Source organism: Cardiocondyla obscurior, linkage group LG07, assembly GCF_019399895.1.
Source record: "Cardiocondyla obscurior isolate alpha-2009 linkage group LG07, Cobs3.1, whole genome shotgun sequence".
NCBI lineage: Eukaryota > Metazoa > Arthropoda > Insecta > Hymenoptera > Formicidae > Cardiocondyla > Cardiocondyla obscurior.
The window spans coordinates 2,558,677-2,578,198 of NC_091870.1; the positions used below are offsets into that span (position 1 = coordinate 2,558,677).

A 19,522-nucleotide genomic window follows, 5' to 3' on the forward strand; every position below is an offset into this window, starting at 1 on the left:
GTCGAACTGCGGGAAAATTAATTTTCAATTTACTCGACGAGTATACGCCTAATAGAACAGAATTTAGCAAGCCATTGTACATTCCCTACATACAGATAAATTACCTATAATATATAGAGCAGTTACGAATTTGAGCGTACATTTCACTGATTTGCACTAACAATACGCGCCGCTATTGCTTTCCGTTGTTGTAGCGAACGCGGAAATTCGAAACGAAAATCGAGCAGCCTCGGATTAATTCACTCGAGATGAGAACGCTAACGAATTTCAGACACAAAATATTCATTTGCGAATTTTCTCAGCGTCGAAAAATTATTCTTATTTAAGCGCGACAATTTTATTCTTTCCGGCCTCCGCTTCCGGGAACCCGTTTAAAAAGCTGAAATAAATTAAAAAAACCTCGATCTCGGAAATTTTTCGATAGCGAGTATCTGAAATTAGCGCAACTGAAATTATTGAAAGTTATCGCTGATACTTTAGCCTCCTTGGTTCCACGATCCCAAAAGAGAGCGACAGAGTTTTTAGTAAAGTGATATAACTTTTCATTACGAGATTGCAATGTCGTCTTCGTTATTGTAATTTTTACACGTGATATATATTTTCAGTATGTAATTTTTAACAGCGTAACAGAGAGGCTTTCTCGCGAATAATTTTCTCTTGAATTTGCCAAACGTGTTACGGAAAGCGCAGCTCGTTATAAATATCTTTTTTTATCCCCTTTTTTTTTTTTTTTTTGTAGTTTAGATATTCATTTTCCGACTATAGTTGGCGTGGAATTGGGTGCTCTCGGCGCTTTTCGTTGTTATTTCACTCGCCATTCGCGATGTAGTGCTGTCGAACACGTCAGACTACAAACAAAAGAGATCACCCATTTAACAATTTACTCGCAATCATACATTACGTCCATTAGAATGGTACTGAATCGCGATTCAATTTGAAATTGGGTTATGGATAAACAATTCATTTCAAGACCTTATAAAAACAAAATAAATTTACCAATTTAATATTCCGAGGAAAACAAAAAGCGCCGTTAAATTTTAAGGTATTTGATTATGGCGAAAAAAATTATCTCGAGTGGTAATTAATTTATAATACGAAGTACACATCACAAAAATTAACTAGAAAAAAAAGAAAAGAAAAAAAAATCAGTTAATAGCTTTACAATATTTTTTTTTTCTTTTTTTACAATTAATTTCAACAGTTGCCTATCGTACAGGGTTGGTAAAATATAATATCTTCCGCATAATAAGTGACGGAAATTAGTAGCGACGCATCGTCTTTTGTCATCGCGAGCTGCGCGTTAACGCCGAGGATTTAAGATCAAACATTAAGGCGATAGATTATCCGGAGCAAGCGAATATCGGGAGCAGCGCGCGTGCTTGGATTTTAAGAAGTGCGGCTACGTCGTTCTGGGTTTTCCCCTCGGCCGCGGTTTCTTTCCCTTGGTATACATTATGGGATTATTTCAGCGCAGCAGCGGACTAATCTTCCCGGGCAAAATTGTTCGCTATCCCCGGCGCTCGTTCCTCGTCGCGAAGGCTGTGTAATAAACTTTTCTGTGCTTTACGGCCGCCGTGGCAGTAATTTCTTTAAGGCGCCGGCTATTAAACTAAATTCCGCGAAAAGAAGGATCCGCGCCGCTTGTCTAGTTCGTTCGTTAACTCATGGCCAGCCAGAGGATCGTTATTTCACCGATGTACGTCCAAATCTTGCAGCGTAAGCTCCGAAGGAATGATAGTTATACGTCGCGGAATATCGCGCCGTTATAAGACGACGACGGGATATATCGATAAAAGTAACTGTCGTACAAACGCCATTATCATTTAAGACCCCGGCGTCATAAAGGCGCGAGCCGGCAGCTCAAAGGCGTTCCTAGTTTCTTTTTTTAATATAAACCCGGTCAAAAATGTAACACGCTCTTAACCACGGACGTAACGTGTCGGAATTTTAAAGTCAAATAAAAACTATCGCGTTCGATGTATCGTTATAAAACGTATAAACGTTTCATAAGAGCAACGAATTCACGTGTGCAGTCGAGGGAGCTTTATCGACATTCGTTCGAAATTTTCTTTTTGGAATACTCCCGACGATCCTCGACCTAATTCGCGAAAACGAGCAACTGTCGTTGGTTTAATTCGCGCGCCGTAACGCAAACCGGTGCCGGGATAGAACCGAAAGACCGCGATCTTCAGATACCAAACCACCGGCGGCTTATAAATTTTAATAAGACGCCGGTTTAATAAAAATAAAATAACGTTCTCCCTCGCGCTGGGACACCAAATCGTAAGGCAGTTTTTTTTTTCTCCCGCGCGTCTTCCTCGGTGCGAGCGCACAGCGAGAATACAACGTCTATCTCTGAAATCCGTATAATGAAAGAGATAGAAAACGGGGAAAAGAAGGGATTTCCCGACAATCACGAAAATCGTAGCCGAGTGTTTCGCGCTCGTATACATTTGATTACAACCAAGAAATTGCCGGGACACGGTACCGGAGTGAGGGCGGATCGCGTGCGCGTATCGCGGGGCTACGCGCAACTTAAGCGAGAGGATGGCATTACCCTCCCTTAGTGGATTAGGGAAGATCAAAGTATACCGGAAACGACTCGTAATCAGTAAAGCTTAAATTCTAACGGCGAAATGCGTATTGTCGATCCTCACATAAGCAAATGACGTTTCACGCTCTAGTACTTGCTCAAAAGGATCTAGTACGTGTCTCGGTGTCTTTCCTGCTCTCTCTCTCTCTCTCTCTCTCTCTCTCTCTCTCTCTCTCTCTCTCTCTCCCTCTCTCTTTCTCTCTCTCCGCGGAGATTGCACCTTTTCAGAGCACCTCGGAAATATCCTCGAAATATATATCCGGGACGAAGTAACTCTGCGCTAATGTATACGTGACACGTGCAGCCGAGAGTCGCGCACGGAGCTGCGAAGTGTGGCGAGATAAAGTACGTCTGTCATTTTAACAAAATAACAAGAGGCACGTTCCCATCTTTCCTCGACGCGCGCCTGCTTGCATACCGACTTTTCCGGCCCGTAATAGGAAGCGGAGGCGACAACAAATCGATTTTCGCGCCGCGCCATTTAATTCAACGTTCGGCCGTACGTAAATTCGCGGGGTCAAACGAACGGCGTAATTAATATAACTAATTTTCGGAAGTACGCCGACGATAGGGAGAGAGAGAGGGGTTAATCTATTTGCGCGCGCTATGTTTGCAATATTGTCGCGGCAATTATGTAGATTCCTTGTATCGTTTTACATGACGTGTGTTTTTTGCGTCTGGCGGGCGCGTATCAAACGAAATAAATTCCGCGCGGTCAAAAGGAATATTCGATTACCGCCGGGATCTCATTATCCCACGCGGCCAAATTGGATCGCGCCATTATATACCAATATGACGGGGCCGAATTATTTAATCAACTTCTATTCCTGAGTGATCAACAGCGGAAATAAATGAAATGAAGCGTCGTTGAGACGAAGCGTATGAAAGTGCGATCATTCAAATAAGGCCCGACACAATTTCGAAGTCCCGATAAATCATGCTTAGCTTTGTTATGCGGACAGGTTTGATTTACTGTGGTATTTACAGTGCGGTAACTCGAAAATTGTGATTTACACGTGGTTTCCCTAGCGCTGGCAGACGCATAAAACATTATAACGCACGTGGCCTCTTCCTCAATTTCTCGACTAATACTGATTAATTATCGCATTGAGAAATCGGTGTCGGAGTAAAGCGCAATATTATTACCACTAATCACTTCTCGTTCCGATTAAACACGTTCAATCCTAAAACGCACGATTTAAAAAAGCAATATACCTACTTAAAATCATTGTATACGTCATTTAAAGAAAAAATAAAAAAATATAAAAATATAAAAATATAAACCATATAAAAATACCAAAAAAAAAAAAAAAAAATTTTCATGACAGAATACTCGTTCGATGAAACCGCGCATTTGATAAGATCGAAATCAATACAATGCTCTCCGGTTCTTCGGGATCCGAAAGATTATAAGGTAGATAGAAAACTATTGTCGTGGGACGCGTCTTTTCAGCTTGAGGGCACTCTTTGCAATCGACGGACGTTCGCGGAGAAGGAACGAGGGCCGATTGTTTGTTGCGGATGACCGGCGCCGACTTCCACGAGCGGTCAAAAATGCCCGGAAACGCAATAGAATCGGAGCTCCCTTTTCCGTTATCCTCTCATTCGATCGAGTGTTCGTACGCGTATTCGTCTTTCGCATCACGTTGATAGCGGGCTCGCGTGTGCTGCCTGAGAATGCCGGGGCCATTGCGAGTTGACGAAATTGGTGGGTCGATCGTACACGCAGACAGCGACGACAGTTGGTGTGGTACATCAAAATTTAGTAACAATAGGGAACCTGTATCCGAGGAACGGGCTGGCGAATAGTCGAATTGAAAATCGAGCTTGGCAGCTTCGTCGCGCGAATTATTAGATTGTTAAATCGCGATAAATATGATTCAAGAAAATTAAAGAAACAATTAAACGCGTGTAAAATGTATATTTTCCAGGTAATAGAGAAAAATGAAAAAAATCGTATAAAATTTAACGAGGCGACCCTTCGGCGAGAGACTTTTATTCTTTATTACGGTAGCAATAACGAAGACGTTTCTTTAAGTATTATTTGTTCAGCGCGATGCGCCGGACGTCTTCGCCGTCAGCAATTAAAGAGAGATATCCGTTATCGTCGATATGCATAATAAGCGAAAGGGGTCAGCTGGCAGGCTCGATTCTTAGCAGTAATTGGAGCGCGAAGAAGGAGCTAAGTTGTACTTCCCAGAAGGATAACGGTCATCAAACAAGAATCCCTGTCTCACGGGCGCGTGGCATATCGCGATCGATGAAATCTCAATAGGCAGCCTCTGGGTCCACGTTGCCTTTTATCCGCTCATTATGAGCTCTCGTAGCGTTACAAAGGACCTCCACCTTCTTACGTAATAATGTCCTGCGCGATCGTTTCTTGGATTTTAAAGAGGTCTCCGACCAAAAGCACTTCGCTTTAGCTCGTCGAAGGCTTTGATCTTGAATTAATGTAAGTCAACCGGTGGGCGCAGCGATAATCGTTCTATCTATATCGAATCAATTCCATCGTCTCAGTCGATTCTCACTGCAACGACGGGAAAAAAAATTTTTTTCCTCGGGCATTTGTTCTTTCCGCGTTTTAAGAATTACCGTAAGAAACCACTCTCCCTCTCGTCTTTCTTCTCTTTTTTTATGCATGGATTTTTTATGCACGGATAATGTTAAGCTTCCCTAAAATGTCTTTGTCGGTAATAGGACGAGTTATTTATTTTAATTCACTCTCCTTCTAAGACAAACGGAGGGAAAAAGAGGTTCTCGTTTATCCCCTCGCGATTGTATACCTTCCGGTAGATATTTAAGCATTGAATTTAATTAATCCGCAGCCAAGTGCAGCGTCCTATGCGGTTTCGATTCAACTCGAGATTTCCAATACACCGTCGGGTCAAATCGTAACTATCGATGAGCTTCCGGCGCGCACGCTGGCGGTAAACATGATTTAGAAATCAAATATCCATCCGTAACTCTGATGGGAGGGTTAAGTTAATCGGTAAAATAAACACAAGTGATATCGATATTACCGATGCCGTGATACATTGGCACGGAAATGAGGCGCCTCGTGGGCGTGAATTACGCACGCGACTTCGCAACGAGCGCGTGTAAAAACCGGAGTGAAAGAAAAATCCGAACGGGTCTGTTATTTAGATATCGAGAAAAATTCGTTCATTAAGTCGGATAACGTTTAATTAAATAGTATATTCGATCCAGACCGTACAAAAAAAAAAAAAAAATATATATATATGTCGCGAAGAAAAACGTGAGCGTTACTGTTCGCGCGTTCTCGAAATTAATAAGACGAATTTTTAATAGTAAATTCGAAATTTTTGGAGAGGACTCGCTTTCCGGAGATCGTTAACGTATACTCACGAGCGCGCTGGCCGATGTCAGAAACGCCCGCCGTCTAAGTTTCGAGACGAGCGCCACACACCTCTCGAGCGGAATTGATTTCGAACTGGGTTACGCGGCATACATATGAATGAATCCCGCGCCTCTTTTTGAACGTCGAACTCTGCGGTGCTTGGCGATTCATAGATTAAGTAAAGCACGGTCCGTGAAACACGCTCGTACTAGAAACACCCCACCCCCGCACCCTCGACGCGTTTCTCTCCTTCGTTGAGGCAGACGTACACCTCGCCCAATAAATCTGGACCCCACCCCCGCCCCTCCTCCCCCGCTCGGGAGGTCGCTGTATGATCCTCGGCGAGTTTCACACAAGAACGATAAATCCGGACGTCGCATTTGAAAGTCGGTCGATTCCGATATACCGAGTACATTCCCTTTCTTTCTTGCTGCCGGCTAAGCAGCTGCATCGCTGTATAAACTGACGTGCATTACCAATTCAATTGTTACAAAGTATTATGTCCCGCCGTTTCTTTAAGCGTCTTTCCGGTAAGATACTAATCCTTTTTGCGGGACACCAAAAATGCGGCCCGATCGTTTTAAATCGTTCCTCAAATTAGTTAATGGACCTCGAACTTGTTACGTCGGCCCGACGTTTTCAATCAGAGCTATTAAATAATTTCGTCCTTTCAACTCTTGCTGAAATAATGTTAGATTCCAACCGTCAGTTTAACAGATCGTGAAACTTGAAAACTTAGGTAATGCAATTTTCATCTTAAATGTATCTTAGAATCGCGACACATGGAATGTATTACGACGGACAATTAATTCTTAACTATTTATACGGGTGAAGTAACAAAAATTAATGCACGCGCGCGTGCGAGGGGACCGCACGAATCAATGTTAACTCTTTCGTACGTCTCGGTAACTGTGAATTGATGGGAAACCATCGTGAATAATCCTGAGCGATCTAATCGCTCCCACGAGGCAAAAGTAAAAAGGGACGACTACGTGAATTACGGCCAGGCCGATCTTCCCCCCTCGCTCCCCGCCCCCTCCCCCGACACATCTATCTAATCCACTGCGATGAATTCCGCCGTCATATCTTCCCCAACATGCATATGCGCGACGCTCGCTTAATGCATAAACCGCACGGCATAAAACATTTCCCATTAATGCTAACGAAACCGTGCCTTACGACGAATGTGTTTAAAGGAAAGTTCTATAATACGCGAGCGATGCGATCGGAGCGCGATGATACGATAAAACAAACGAGATCCGGCTCCCATTAATTTTCGAGTGCACGAGAATTACGTAGTTTTGCTTTTACGAGGCTCCGCCGGCTCGCGGGAGGGGAAAAAAAAAGCCGATTGAGAAGCGGGATCAATTCAAGTTTTATTGACGTCATTCATAATGCCTCACGTTCTATAATCCTATTTACGTTGAAGTTCCGTCTAGCAAGCTGTCCTAATTGCACATCGGTCGCAAATGTATACGTACGCGCGCGTATATATGTATTTATGCGCGCGAATAAATACAAATAAAATTTTTAAATATATATATATATATATATAATATACACCAAGGGGACCTGCACACTTCGTTCAGTGATATTGTCGAGAGACCACGGTGTCGCGCTGGTGCCCGAGTGCACTTCCGGTGGTAACCCCCACAGTTTGCCCGGGACAGGTGACGCTCCATTGTGTCGATAAAATATTGACACTCGATATTTCACCTCGCTCACTCAGGCAGCAGAAAACGTAGAAACCGCTGTATTTACATAAGTGTCGTCCACCTTTATCTCTACCGTCCCTAATCTATTTCCGCAAATGTGTTATTTTACTCAGCCCATTAGCGAGACCTTAACGCGAGAAAAAAAAAAAAGGGAGAGAGAGAGAGAGGGATTTCTACATCTGTCGTTGCTGGATTTAGCTGTACGCCTCCTCTAATTTGCCAGATTTAATTCCCCCGCAATGTCGGATTGGCTTTATTTGCCACTTTCGAGTGGTTGAATTACGAAAGTGCGAGTCGGATTCGTACGAGAAAATTGTATTACATCACTCTTGAAATAAACACGCGAAATAAAATACCGGCGAGCGATGTAGATTCCTTCTCTTTGCGAATATTCGCTTTTTCACACTCACCGTTTTGTTCCCCAAATTTTTGACACGGCAGTTGAGGTACGTGGTCTTCCCCAGTAGGGCGGTCACGTTCTTCGAGGCCGATTTGTCGAAATACGGCCCCGATCGTGTGGTCTCTTCCAGAGCGTTTTGGTTGCTGTATGTGTCGCCGTTCTTATTGCTGCCGCCGTATGGCATGTTGTGGCAGTGCACTTCTGAAACACAAGAAACCGAAAAGGTACGTGTAAATGTGGCAATTTCGATGCCGAACGGCGTAGGACGTTCGTTCGCGGCGACGTATTTTAAAGCACCATACTGTATTCTTTGTTTCTGCGATTGTTCTTGCATGCTGGGGCATCGAGAAGCGAATCTCCTTGCGCACGACATCCAGCACCATTCGCGAAACAGTGCTGCACGTTTTTCGACAAACGGAGAAAAAAGTAGAATTTTTTTTTCCCCCCTCAAAAAAAAAAAAAAAAATAAAATAAATTATTTTTGATGGCGAATGTAAATTGAAATGCATAGTTGATTTTTTTTTTTTTTTTAATAAAATTTTCGGCTTTGTTACGTATTTCATTATCTAAAAAGCGAAATATATAACTCTCTCGGTATATCTAAAACAAATTTATTTTTATGAAAAAGTTATAATAACCGGGGAAAAAAAAATTAAAGTAAAATAATGAATAGCGGATGCCATAATGAAAGCAGATATGTATAATGTTTATTCATTTGTAATACGTAACAAAAACACTTTACATACATCATAGGATGTAATTATATAATATTAATAATACTAGCAGCAATAATAATAGAGCAATATTACCATTCGCTCGCATGAGCGGTTGCCATATTATGCTAAACTATTAATTACACTCATTAGAAAGTGCAGTTTGCAAATGCGTAATGGTTTCTCATTAAAGAGCAAGAGTGCGGGAACGCGCAAATACGCAAGCAGTTAATGAAAAAGGGTCGAGGATCCGAGATTTTAATTAAATGCGCGCGGCTGTTGATGAATAAAGTTTAACTGATAAAAGGGAACAATCCACTTATGACCTTGAATGTGGAATTTATACGGCAAATTGTGAAAAGAAATGCTGAAATCATAATTAGCGGGATACGACGAGTGCTCTCTCGTCGTTACAAGTAGCGGACCCATTAGCCGCATACCTCACTCCAGCTCGACATCTAGAGAGTAACCTACCCTCGCGTCAACGATTCCGCTTTTCCCCTTGCCCTCCCCTCTCGTTTTTGCCTCCCCTTCTCTTAGACGCGGAAATAAGAAAATCTCTTTGTCATCATTTGTACCGCAAAAATGCTTTCATTGTAACGTCCTGATGATAGCGCGCAGCGAACAAAGGAGAATGGTGCGTGCATCGCGCAGTGCACTTCTTCTGAGAGAGCCTCGGTTCGCGTTATTTCATTAAACTTTGCTGAATGCACCGCGATACCGATAATAAACGAGCTTTGCCCGAACAGTCGTATAAAAATTATTTTCGAAAGCTATCGGCGGCACATTTAAGTCTGGGACGATATTTATTTTATCGTAGATCACAGAATGTTTTAAAATTATGCTACGTATAAAAAAAAAATTATTATTAAATAAATTTACGTCGAGATTTTATCGCATCTTATCTCGCTCGTTCAATCGTATTCTGGTTACAATAAAATTGCATTGATTCGAGAAAAACGGAAGGAAAAAGAGAGCGCGGGGAATATCGATTGATTAATGGCGTAAATATTGAGAGATATTTATACTTATCTCGGATAAACCGAGTTAAGTGTTTTGAACTGCGAGTAAGCTGGCAATAAACTTCTCGAAGCAAAGTATCATCGTCGCGGACACCCCCGGGGAGTTACGAGAATTGTTTATCGGTTCAGCAACTTCCGCGTTAAATCGACGACAAGGAAATAATTTTCTCAAGACGATATCATCTAATTTTCGCGGAAGTTCGAGAAAGGTTTGCTTATTTCAACCTACACCGCGCTCGCAAGTTTCCGCCCGGAGATAAATTAATCAGAATTGGCTCGCGCAACGTGAATATCCTACGTTCGCGTGGCCGAATAGTCGAGGCAGAAATTGTCGGAATTAAAAACATAATTTGCAATTACCTTGCTCGCCCATGCGTGAGCGGGCGCGAACTCCCACCCCCTCCCCCTCCCCTTCGGGTCGCTTCCTATCGCCGCGCGCGAAAATTTGTCAAGCTCCGTTCAAACGGGCTTTAAACGAACCGGAGAGGTGTTCGAAAAGTAGCTAACGCTACGAATTATCGCGCTTTTGTGCGGGCGCAGTTTATTCATCTCGGACCGACATGATCGAGAGCGCGGATGTAATTGGGTGTCGTCGCTCAGCGATCTCGCCGACAGGCGAACTCTGCTGCCGGCCCAGCTCGTTTCCACCGGGGGGGCCCTCTCGCTATCATACGCTAGTTACGTTCTATTGCCGGGTACTCGGCGAGTATATAATCGAATTTCGTCGCTCTTGATTAGGCTGTGATTACGCGCGGAGACGGGCTCGCGGCTGATGCGGCAAATATTGAATCTCGGGTCGCGGCGCGGCCCGACATAATCCGGCCCGGTTTTCTCTTAGCGACGACACTTTAGGCGCTTTCGAACATCGCAAGCTATTCCCCCCGGGTGGGCTGGAAGAACTTTATCCGCGACTTTCGTATCGCGAATTCTCCACGGCGTTACTCGACGTTAATCCGTTTTCCTCTGGTCTCCGATCCTTTTCGCGCTACCGCGCGCAATCAGCCCTGTCGTTAGATAATATTCACGCGAGAATCCCCGTCGCTCCGCCGTTGAACGAAGACACAAAACGAACGGAGAACAAAACTTCCTCGGCGATAATCAATTATATATACCGAAGCTGGTTAACGGCAGAAATATCAAATACGAGCGAAAAGTACCCGCGAGTTTAAACGTTAACGTTTTCATTACTAGGGTTTCAGTCGAAACTGTCATAATAATGATAAAATAACAAAGTTTTCAAAGTCTGCATTGTATTTCTTGAAATAATGAGATATAATTTTTGATCGACGGTGAAAATTTCGTTACTCGAAATTGTCACATGTTTATCCGAGTGTTACCTCATTTAATATTGAGAGCGATTTAATTTTAAATTCTGTGTTCCTGCAGATTTTTAAAGATCGCGATAACAATTAATTCGTGACTCTATTTTGCATCTATATTTGCATGTATATATATACGTATATATTTATGTATATATTACCCTTATTATGCGCATATGACACAAATACGCTTCATTGTGATTGCGGCGCCTGTAACGGGCAAAACTTAGTTCGCAGAGAGTCCCGGGCAAGTTTCTTTATTAAATTTAGCGAAAGGCTACGAGCAATTTCGACGGGTCTGTTTTATTTGGCGACAAGAAATTCGAGCTCTCACGAAGGGCCGGTAGAATTGGCGAAGTTTAGAACGAACGGGTTACAAGAGCTGGCCATGCTCGCACAATGGGCTCGAGCTAATTTAATTATGAGTCAACGCCATTGACCACCTTTCCAAGACCTCGCAATCTGCCCCATTTCCTCAATTTCCTCTCCTTCGTCTCTTCATGCCCGTGACCAACATTTTGCTTTTAACTTAATTTAAAAGAGATGCAAACTCAATTTTAAAAGATGTGATATACCTCGTCGTATAATAAGGATGCGATATTTAATTTTTATATATTATCTTTGGGTAATCTTTACACAATCCGTAAGCGCGTTTTAAAAGCTACAGTCGAATTGAATAACTTAATGCAATATTCTCTCGCAAAAACGCAATTGTTTCCGCGTATAGAGTTGGATAGCACACAAAGTGGATCGAATAATAGGAGAGGATCCGGAGGAAAACCAGGAGCAAGAAAAATATAATAATATCCGGCGTATTTTGAGCCACGCCATCGTTGATTTCCGTTTCTCCGTTTTTTTTTTCTTTTTCGTTTCTTCTTCTTTTTTTTTTACTTCTCCACTCTGTAGTTTTCATCTACGTTACGTTATCGATAAAAATAAAAATTTATCGTATCAAAGTTTAAATAAATCGCGAGGACGAGCGTAAATCTGCGCGAATTCTTTTCGCGTCCAGCGGACACGGCGGCGTGTCGTCGGATAGCCGTACTAGGGTTTAATCGCGATACTTGCGGCACGTTTATCTCACTCGATGGTCCATTAAATCCCGTGGCTCCGGATAATATCGAATTATGGCTGACGAGCCGCGGAATGCGCGCATCAGCAATTCCCTGGCGCATTTCGAGTTACGTGCTGGAATCGGGGTCGAGACGCGCTTCGTTTCGATTCGATATTACCCGGGGATGATCATGCTCCTTCGTGGCCTCGAATCAAGAGGTGCGGCAACGGTACGCTTTCACCTTTTGCGATATTTCGCGAAGGACGTATGTAGACACGCGAGGCGCGGTGCAGTAGGTCGCGTCCTTCTACCCAGATCCTCTCCTAAATTTCGAGATTTTACGGTCCGCGAAGTCGAAGCCACCTCGTAAAATATCTGTGGCGATGGAAAATCGGACAGGATAAGGAGACACAACCCCCGGGGTAGCGCGGGAGACGCCGACATCGGGATGTACTGCCGGTAAAGACTAGGCAAGAGGAGAAATAAAGGGCCGCGGCGTTATCTTTCAATCTACTCTGAAATCTACCCTTGCTCGGACGAGGTAGGTTTCGTGAGTAGACAACGTCGCCTCTCATCCCTCTTTCTTTCTCCCTTTCTCTCTCTTCTATTTTAAAATTCAGATTCACAACTTTTGCTTAAACGCTCGGTAGATAGACCAGAGGCTGCGTCCCCGTTCTTTCGATTTTTTGCTTCGAGCACGTAGCGTGCCTTGGGTACCGTGAATAAGGAAAAAAAAAAACAAAAAAAAACTCGCGAACGTGCCCCACCGATTTTGCAAATGCGCTGACTCAATTATTATCTCCTGTTTATAAATTGCTATTAAAAAATCGCCCGATGCTACAAGCTTCGCGCGACTGATCCTCCGCCTTGAGAAACTTACGTATACGGTCTCTGGTGCAATTAGTATTGTCAAGTCACGCTAATTTCCAAAATGAGCGAAACACGGAAATAACTTTCGGACGCGGCTCGCAAGAAACTTCGCCCCGATATAGAGACGCCAAGGAAGGCTTGCACGAAGGCTCTCTCGCATCCACCCTAAATTTTCCTCCTCCCACCGCGTAAATTGGCCCCGGCATTAGCGGTCTCTGCAATTTCGATGGCTGGCGCCTCGTTCGAGTTACGTAGGCGCGCGCCGAGGACGAAGTTTACCCATTATTGGCCGAGTCCGAGATTACGGGCCGCGTTAAAGTTTGGCTTTGCCAATTGATCGCAAGAAATCCGCACGTAGCGCGGCCGACACGTGCATGCGGCCTCCGCCAAGGATTCGCCACGGGAGCGGAATAATTGCCGGGGGAGCAAGATTCGCCGCGATAGCGGGACGTAAGCTCGATAGCTAATGTATTACGGCCGACATGCCCGGCTCCCCGCGCCGGTAACAAATGGTTTTATATTGTTTGCAGGTAGATATGTCTTAATGGAAAATAAATGTCGCCGGGAACGGGTCGTTACTTTAAACCAAACGTTGCGGGAATTGCGGAGAGAAACGGAGTGACGTAATGAATAACGCGATACGAGATATTGCGCCGACGTCTCTGATACACGATCGTATCGATGTAACCGTTTTTAATATATGCTAAAATTAATTATATTAATAATCTGTATTAATTTCCGTTGATGGGAATAATTAATGTAAGCGCCTCTCTGAAAGAACAGATTTAAAGGTAACGCTTGCGAAATAACAATAAGTCCACATAGCGTATTACCCGCAATTGTGCAAGAATTTATTTCACTAACAAGAATACGTTTCATTTTATTTAATATTACGAAAATATATTTGTAAAAAAAAAAGAAAAAAAAAATGAAAAAAGAAATCTAATTTTATCGCGTTTAAACACCGTCGATAAATTCAATAATTGTACCGTAGATATATTAAAAAGATTTCCGAGCATCTCTGTAAACATACATCATATCTTTTCCGGGTAAATAGTATGATCGATGGGAAATACATAGAGTAGATTCAGCCAAAACTGTTCGAAGTGTGTCGCAAGAGAATCAACTTGGAAAGGTTTATGATCGCCCCGCGCGTCGAAGTGCAAACTCTCGTGCGCAGCGGGCAAGGATTTTCGATGGATGCAGGCGGGTGTGTAAAATGCCCGAGCTGCGAAGCTCTCGGCGCGACGGCAGAAGCAGCTACCCCGGCTGGAGCCGTGTGCCGTTCGGGACGGGGCTCTCGCCGATAAATAAGCTTGACCGTGGGGTGTCATATTTCTTTGTCGCGCCGTTGCGCCAACGCGCTATCTCGCGGTGCACGGCGCGGATATTATTTACGATCCGCCCGGGGGAGATTTATTATGGAATTGATTTCCCGCACGGCCGATCGGATTAATTTTCACTTTCGAGACGCGCGCGAAGGCCGATTGGCTACCATTTGTTTCGCGCGGAAACGGGAACACGCGAAATTCACCGGTTCTGTTTGGTGTCCCTTCCATGTGCGAGTCGGTGTGGATAAAAATTTGAGATAAAAGTAACGAAAAACACTCGCGACGTCGAAATCGCGGCACGTTAAAGCGGAGTCCGTTATAATTAAAAAAAAAAAAAAAAAAAAAAAAAAAAACGAAACAAAAAATACATTTATTTATTGAATTTCGTAATATATTCTTATCTTTGTCGCGACTGGCTTTGGAATAATTTTCACCGCTGTCGGAAACAAGTACGACGATGATTTTCGCGACAGAGCGCATCCATTAAAACAAAGACCACCTGTGAACGCATCATTAAATCTTCATTCAATTGCCCCGGCTCCTTGGGTTAACACAAGAAAGCGCGTATTTTTGAGAGCTCATTAGTCTAACGAGCACTTAGCCGCGTATTAGATGCAAGAAGCTCTTGTTATCGTTCATCGTCGCCACGAATCATCTCGGCAAGAACACCCAAGAAGCTTGACACACAGCGCGGATATATCCAGCGCGCGATGCTTAGAGAGCTTTAGAAAAGCTGCCTTCGAAGGTACAACCGTACTTAGTCCCGCGTCTATGCACATGGCGTATCTCGCTTATAGTTGTTAACGTCGGTTACGAAATGCAGTTTCGAGACAGTTACCTACTTCATGGACGGATCGTGACGGTCTCGCGCAAGGTGATAATCTTTGACAAAGAAAATAGATAACGACACTTAGATGTACACCAACGACTAGACGCTTATCCCGCAAACGCTTCATCGTTTCCTCGCGTAAATACAAGTCGTCCTCGTTCATCTTGTTGGGTAGGGGGACAAACGCCCGAGCTCGTCGTCGCGCTGTCGAGAATGAGAGAGCACCCGAAGAAAGAACGGGAGCGATAAAGACGGAGAAACGGTAGAGAGCGAGTAAGGAATGAAGCAGTCCGTTGAATGAAATTTGCAATGGAAATTTAATCTGACTCGATTCGTCCCGGCGTAGCCGGCAGTCCTCTCCTTAACGCCAGTCATTGTTATGTTTTGCGGAATTTTCGACAGGGAATTGTTGAGCCTTGGGAAAAGAACGCGGCAATATCGCGTCGTGCCACGTCTCTCTTTCTTCCCCGCTTCACGGCCAGCTTTCCCCGTAATTATGTATTCCGCCGAGAGACGATGGGCTCTTTTGAATATCACGCAGCCAAGAAATATCGCGAAATGAATCACTATCGTTTAGCGAGATGTAAAATAAAAAGGAAAAAAAAAAGCAAGCGCGATATGAGGCGATGACAATGCTTCTTCCTTTCTGATAACAAATTCATTATTCAATAACAATCGAGCACAGATAAGATAATTTTATAATAAATTTCATGATTTAAAACGTGAATTTTTATCACACTGTGCAATTAAAATAATCTATCTGGAGTACTTTAGTTGATTTTCCGTAGGCGTGATAACTCAGACGTTTAATTTATAACAGTGTAATAACCTCATAAATAACTGCGTGTATACATAACAATATAATGTTATACAGGGAAAAAAAAATTGAAAAACAAAAAAAGAACAAAGTCTTTAACTGCGAATGAGACACAAAAAGTTAACCAAAGTAAATTAATTATTAATAAACATATTGATGCATTTTAATAAATCTAATGATATACACATGATAGAAACAATATAAAGTATACGGAAACGTATGCTACAATATTTATATGCCCAGTAAACGAAATACAAAGAAAAATAGATAATGCGCGTCGATATTAAAATTTATAGTAATACGTTACGTAACGCCGAAAGTTTTCACTAGAACTTGAAGTTCTTTCTCGTTAAAACTATCGTGCAACACACTATTCAGATAGGGCCATGGGGTCGAGTTGCCTCTTCTCGCCGTTTACCGAACAAGCCACTTAAATACAACATCGCCAGTGATTATGCAAAATCCTTTTATCTGGAAAAAATCGCGGGAGACGCTTCTCCCTTCTTTTTTTTTTTTAAATTTTTTTTTATTTTTCTCTCCGTCATCCGACCCAAAACCTGCCTAACTCACTCGGAAAAGAGGAGAAGAGACGAAGAGAGGCGGGGATGAGCCGAGCTAGATATCGGTTTAGAGTGGAAAGTGGACCTTGTTTCACATTGAGGCACGGAACCACGAATGTTTTCGGGCTACGAGGCTTTAATGTGCTTTTGTCGCGCTGTAAAAATAAGCTTCGAACTAAAAGTGCATTATTTGAGGAAAAAAAAATTTTGACTCGCTTTGCAAAAATTATTTTTTTTTTTTTCTTTTCTTTTTCTTTTTTGTGCAGATTCTAAAATCTCGTATTGCACAATCGTAGCACTTTGCTCTTTTGCCTTGCGATACCACAGTCGGTATATATTTTTATGATTATGCATGCCCACTGTTTCTACAATTCAATTTCTTTATCAATTATAATTGTACATAAAAAAAAATTGAACACCATATCAATTTAACTTCCCGTTGATTTCGTTATCGCTGACGTTTATAAAACGGTAATACGAGCTTCAGATATTTATAGTTTCCATTCGAGCGGTTATTTGAGAACGTCAACCGCGCGATTACTTTTTAAATTTTTCTCTCGAAAGAAACATCACGGAATATCTCTTCTAAGTGGAGAATGCAAATGCTATTTCTATTCGACGGCACACCACTATCCGCGCCCTCGGGACGCACTTTACCGGACCGGAAAAACGTCAACTTCCCCAGGCACAGAACTCAATTCGTTCCGTTAGTGCGCAGTTAAAAATCTTTTCCGTTTTTTGACGAGACGTCATGCTTGTAAATAGCAATTAAAATACGTTACGTTATGTTACCCAAAGAGACGTTTTCTCGCTGACTTGTCTATTAGCGGGTCTATGTCGATTGCTATAAATTGCCAAATTATCCTCTTAGTTTATCTCCTTTTACAGAATTGCTTTAAAAACAAAATTGCATATTTTTCTTCGTTTAACCCATAAACAAAACTAGATTTATATATCGATAATTAGATTTGCCATTACAATTACATCTAGAGAGATGTATAATTATGCATTTGCGCTGTGCAAAGAGAGAATTTATATTATTAATCCACAGCTAATCCACGGTCATTCACACACATAAAGCTTAGATTATACTGTTCTGTACATGTACACGTACCTTTGTGTACGAACTGCAACGTTCAAGGTAAACGGACTTTGCTTGGTTACGTAATTCTCGAGTGGTCCTCTCAACAAGATGATACAGTACCGTACGAAAAGAGGATCCATTATTTATATCCGTCATAATTGAAACGAAAATTCACGCGCATCTAGATAATGTATATAATTTGTTACGTACTTAAAATTTTCGTCTACACACGTTTAGCTTTAAATAAAAATTACAAAATATTTTTTTAACATAAATATATAAAGCAACTAAAAAACTAAATATATTAATAACAAACTAAAAAAAAAAAATATATTAATAATAAAATAAAATAAAATAAATTTAATAAATTCAATATTTTATTGCATATACAGATTACATAAACACGTAAAATATAAATGTATATATAATTCAACTTTACGAGACGATCTTGTTATAACAGTAACTAGTGTATTAACAGCATTATCAGTGCATTCATCTTGCGGCACTGGCCGTAATTGATTCCTGCCATTTCTGCGAAGGCCATTAAAGTCAGTGTGAAGTATATGAATTGCAAACGTAAACGGCGAGTCGTCAGTGAACGTCATTCTCTCGCGCGGCTTGCCGCTCTGAACGTATTGCACCTTGCAGAAAAATGTCTCAAAGTGATGATTTCCAAGAGTGGATCAAAACGGTGATGTCGAAAGTAATCGAGACTTTCGGGCCAGACATCGAAGGACCTCGATACGAGGTGGACGAGCCCAGTGACGTTTTAATGTCCACCATGTACTATGCGTGCGTGAAGTTTAAAAATAAACTGACCGGCCGAAACGAGGAGCATTCTATAATACTGAAGAGACCGATACAGATGGAAGTCTGGAGGCAGATGTCCGGCAGCGAGCACCAATTTCATAATGAAATTTTGTTTTACCGGAAATATGCCCGGGCGGAAGAGCACTTTCCGAGATGCTTTTACGTCGACGAGAAACCGCCGGCCGACTCGATTGTCGCTCTGGAGAACGTTACCAAACGAGGGTATTATCCTTGTCCGCGGAAATTCAACGCTCCGTTGGAATACACGTTAGCGGCGATACGCGAGATAGGACGATTCCACGGCAAAGGGTACGCCATGAAGGAATTGCAGAGGGAAAACTTTTTTGACATCGTCGGGCAGCTTCAAGATAGTAGATACGGGAGAATAGTGGACGAGTTTAAGCTGCTTATTAACACGCAGGCGACGCGCGCGGTGGATTATCTCCGCGGCCACGATCACGACGTTACGTTCTGCGACAAAGCGGAGGCTTTACTTTCGAACGCGTTCGACGAAGTGATGATGAAAACAATTAAACCGTCGGAACCTTTGTCCACGCTCTGCCACGGTGATTTCGCATTGGGCAATATTCTCTTCAAGGAGGAAAACGCTGGACGGTACAGTGCGATGCTTATCGACTTCGGGCTTTTTCGATATTCGACTCCCGTTGTCGATCTTTCCACGTATCTCTGCTTGTGTTGTTCGAACGAAATTAGAAGAGCCAAATTCTCCGAGATAATGCAAGCTTATCACGACGCGTTAAAGAGCTACTTGCAAGACGCCGGCGTTTGGAACGCCGAGAAATACTCGTACGACGTTCTATTAGATAATTTTAAAAGCGGCGGCCTTTTCGGTTTTGCCATCGCGTCGTTTTTTTTGCCGGAGTTAACGGGACATTGCCAAACGAATCAACAAGAAATATTGGACTGGGGTTCAGAGGCAAGTCTGAAATTTCTTAAGGAAAAAGGCGGAGACGAAATATCCAAGATACTAGCCGATATGTTGCTGCATCTCAAGGATCTCGATTGCTTAAAAAACTTTTTATAATT

General features: G+C 42.6%; 2 protein-coding genes and 1 long non-coding RNA gene across 13 annotated transcripts in view; 2 read left to right on the plus strand and 1 right to left on the minus strand.

Annotated features, from left to right (window-relative positions):
• The window catches only part of LOC139104290 (neurotrimin), a 293,896-nt gene that overhangs the window by 105,670 nt on the left and 168,704 nt on the right, over nt 1-19,522 (minus strand). For all 7 annotated transcript variants that reach the window (XM_070659688.1, XM_070659687.1, XM_070659690.1 and 4 more), the window contains one exon: nt 8,077-8,267. In XM_070659688.1, the coding sequence (XP_070515789.1) occupies nt 8,077-8,267 (191 nt within the window). The remainder of the gene's footprint in view (nt 1-8,076; nt 8,268-19,522) is intronic.
• The window catches only part of LOC139104304 (uncharacterized), a 69,289-nt gene that overhangs the window by 13,038 nt on the left and 36,729 nt on the right, over nt 1-19,522 (plus strand). The window lies entirely within an intron of this gene.
• LOC139104285 (uncharacterized) lies at nt 18,110-19,520 on the plus strand. The gene has a single exon (XM_070659681.1). It carries the CDS (start codon nt 18,318-18,320, stop codon nt 19,518-19,520), a length of 1,203 nt encoding a protein of 400 aa, XP_070515782.1. The 5' UTR covers nt 18,110-18,317.